Raw genomic sequence first — 2,278 nt, forward strand, 5'->3', positions numbered from 1 at the left:
TGTTACGGGGCTGACGAGACGTGAGACATGCGGGTCCACTTGCAAGCTATTTATTAGGAGAAGACAGAGACGTGGTCCTAAAACAGGCATGGGTCAGATAATGGCAGACAGGTATATGGCGGGCAAGACACAAGAAGAAACCTAATGCTAGCGGAGGTGAACGATTATCAAACAGAATCAAAGGGGTGAGACTAGAGGGATAAGTCCAGGTACAAGGCAAGGTCCAGGCAGGGGCAAACAGAATAAAAAATAGAGCAAGACGAGAGGAGGAATCCGAGAGACACAGGCGAAGATCAAGGACAGAGAACACAGACAAGGCAAGACTAAGGTAAGGATAAGACAAACTAAATGGGCTCTGTAATGTAGCTATCCTAGGAGAGTGATAATCGCTAAACAATACTCGGCAGTGGAATGGGATCAGAGTGAGAGTTAAATAGGGGATGTGTGAGTGAAAACAGCTGTGTGCAATCAGTGCTGTACAATCAACTGTGTGTGTGTCATCAGTGCAGTGGATGATGGGATATGTAGTCCGGGGTGATATGCAACAGTGTGTTGTGCGAGAGTCCATGAAATGGGAAGGGTGACCTCTGATGGCTAGCAGACGGAAGTTCATGGACCGGATACGTGACAATAATACACTACATTCTTTATTATTAAACAAAGTAATTAGAACAATGTCAGTCTACATTAATCAACACATTCTTAGGAAATAGTGGGTTCACAGCGAATTATCAGAACTATTTCAGTAAAAAGGAAACCTAAAAGCTGCACTAGGTATACATCACATATTAGCACAAAAAAAAAATAGATATTTTGAGCACTCAATTGAAAATGTAAAATGTTACCCAGTGACTTAGAGCGGTAACGGGCAGAAGATTCGAAAGGCGTTTCGTTAAGGCGATTCTGAGTCGACTCTTTCTTTTGAGAAACAATATCTATATTTATCATGCACTTTTTTGATTAACAATTTTGCAGACTGTTTACATTGAAGGATAGCTACCTTACAAACTGCCAAAGAGATATTTTTCGAAAACCCATATGACCTGCTCTTTAAATCTTTGTGGGGAGACTAATGTTTTAGACTTGACTTAGTAATATGCCTAAATTTAACTAAATTTAAATTTGATAAGTTTAATTTTTCTATTGAACCCAGAAAATTATTTAGTATAGGTTTGCAACAACTTTGCCTTATTCATTTTATCTCAAGGGGGCACTATGTCATATATTGTCAGTCCATGTTTACAGCATGAATGCTTGCTCTGCTGCATTGTGCATCTTATTGTGCAGCTAGTGGATTGGGAGATTTCCTGAATTCTCTCTCGCTTTCTAATGCGTCTTTCAAATCGAACACTAATAAACTTAGTCATGTGGTACCGTTGTCTTCATTTCATAGGACTTTCTTCCTTTTAATATTTCATTGTGCTGATTGTTTCATATTTTCAGGTTACAGCCGACCTATCAGTCAACAAAATCCAACCTCCAACATCTCTGGCACACCTGCTATTTCTCCTAATAATTCCACCACATCCACTCCTGCCACCTCCCAGCCTCAGCCTACCACACCAATCACTCCAGTTTTTCCTGGCATGGTCCCATCCCAGAACCCTGTAACCCCCTCGCCTACTCCTGCCCCCTTGCCCTCAGTCATCAAAGGGCCTCCTGTCCCAGCTGGCTCTCCCCAAGTTGCCTCAAACTCCAGTGGCCACACCACGCCAGTTCCTTCTCCGTTTCCTGGCATGCCCCCTTCTGGTCGAAACACCCCTTCAGTCATTAAAAGTCATACCCCATCTGGAACACCCTGTGGAACACCCGGGCCAAGTACAACCATCCCTTCTTCTCCCTTCCACAGTGCTCCCCACTCAGAAACACCTACTGGTGGGCTCACATCTACTCCCAGAGCAACTGGTGATCCCTTGACTCCTCATGGAGCTATGGGATTACACTCAAAGAAGGGGTACCCACCCTCCTCAGATTCCCAGTCAGCACTTTTGCTCCCTGGCACTCCCTCTACCCAGTCACATTCAGTTATCCGTAGTTACACACCCTCAGGGATGTCCTCCCTCACTCCTGGACGTTCTACTCCCAGCATGCAAGGTGTTGGTGGATTACCAGTGGCGCCTGCGGCTTCTAGTCCTAAGCCCTCTCCTGGACTGACCTCTCAGACAGCCATGAGTAGCCCTACTGGAGCTTTGTTTATTGACCAACATGCTAGCTCCATGGCCCGGCAAAGTGGAGGTAGTGGAAGCAACAGTCCTGTCCCTTCTGCTTTCAAAGGTCC

The 2,278-nt window shown here is 44.9% G+C and overlaps 1 protein-coding gene across 1 annotated transcript in view; it reads left to right on the plus strand.

The window, feature by feature from the left end:
* LOC107555138 (proline and serine-rich protein 1-like) overlaps positions 1-2,278 on the plus strand; it is a 6,808-nt gene that overhangs the window by 4,025 nt on the left and 505 nt on the right. Inside the window, exon 10 of the mRNA XM_016237837.1 lies at positions 1,444-2,274. Coding sequence (XP_016093323.1) covers positions 1,444-2,274 — 831 coding nt within the window. The remainder of the gene's footprint in view (positions 1-1,443; positions 2,275-2,278) is intronic.

The sequence above is a fragment of the Sinocyclocheilus grahami genome, unplaced genomic scaffold (assembly GCF_001515645.1).
Source record: "Sinocyclocheilus grahami isolate Dianchi unplaced genomic scaffold, SAMN03320097.WGS_v1.1 scaffold526.1, whole genome shotgun sequence".
Taxonomy (NCBI): Eukaryota; Metazoa; Chordata; class Actinopteri; order Cypriniformes; family Cyprinidae; genus Sinocyclocheilus; species Sinocyclocheilus grahami.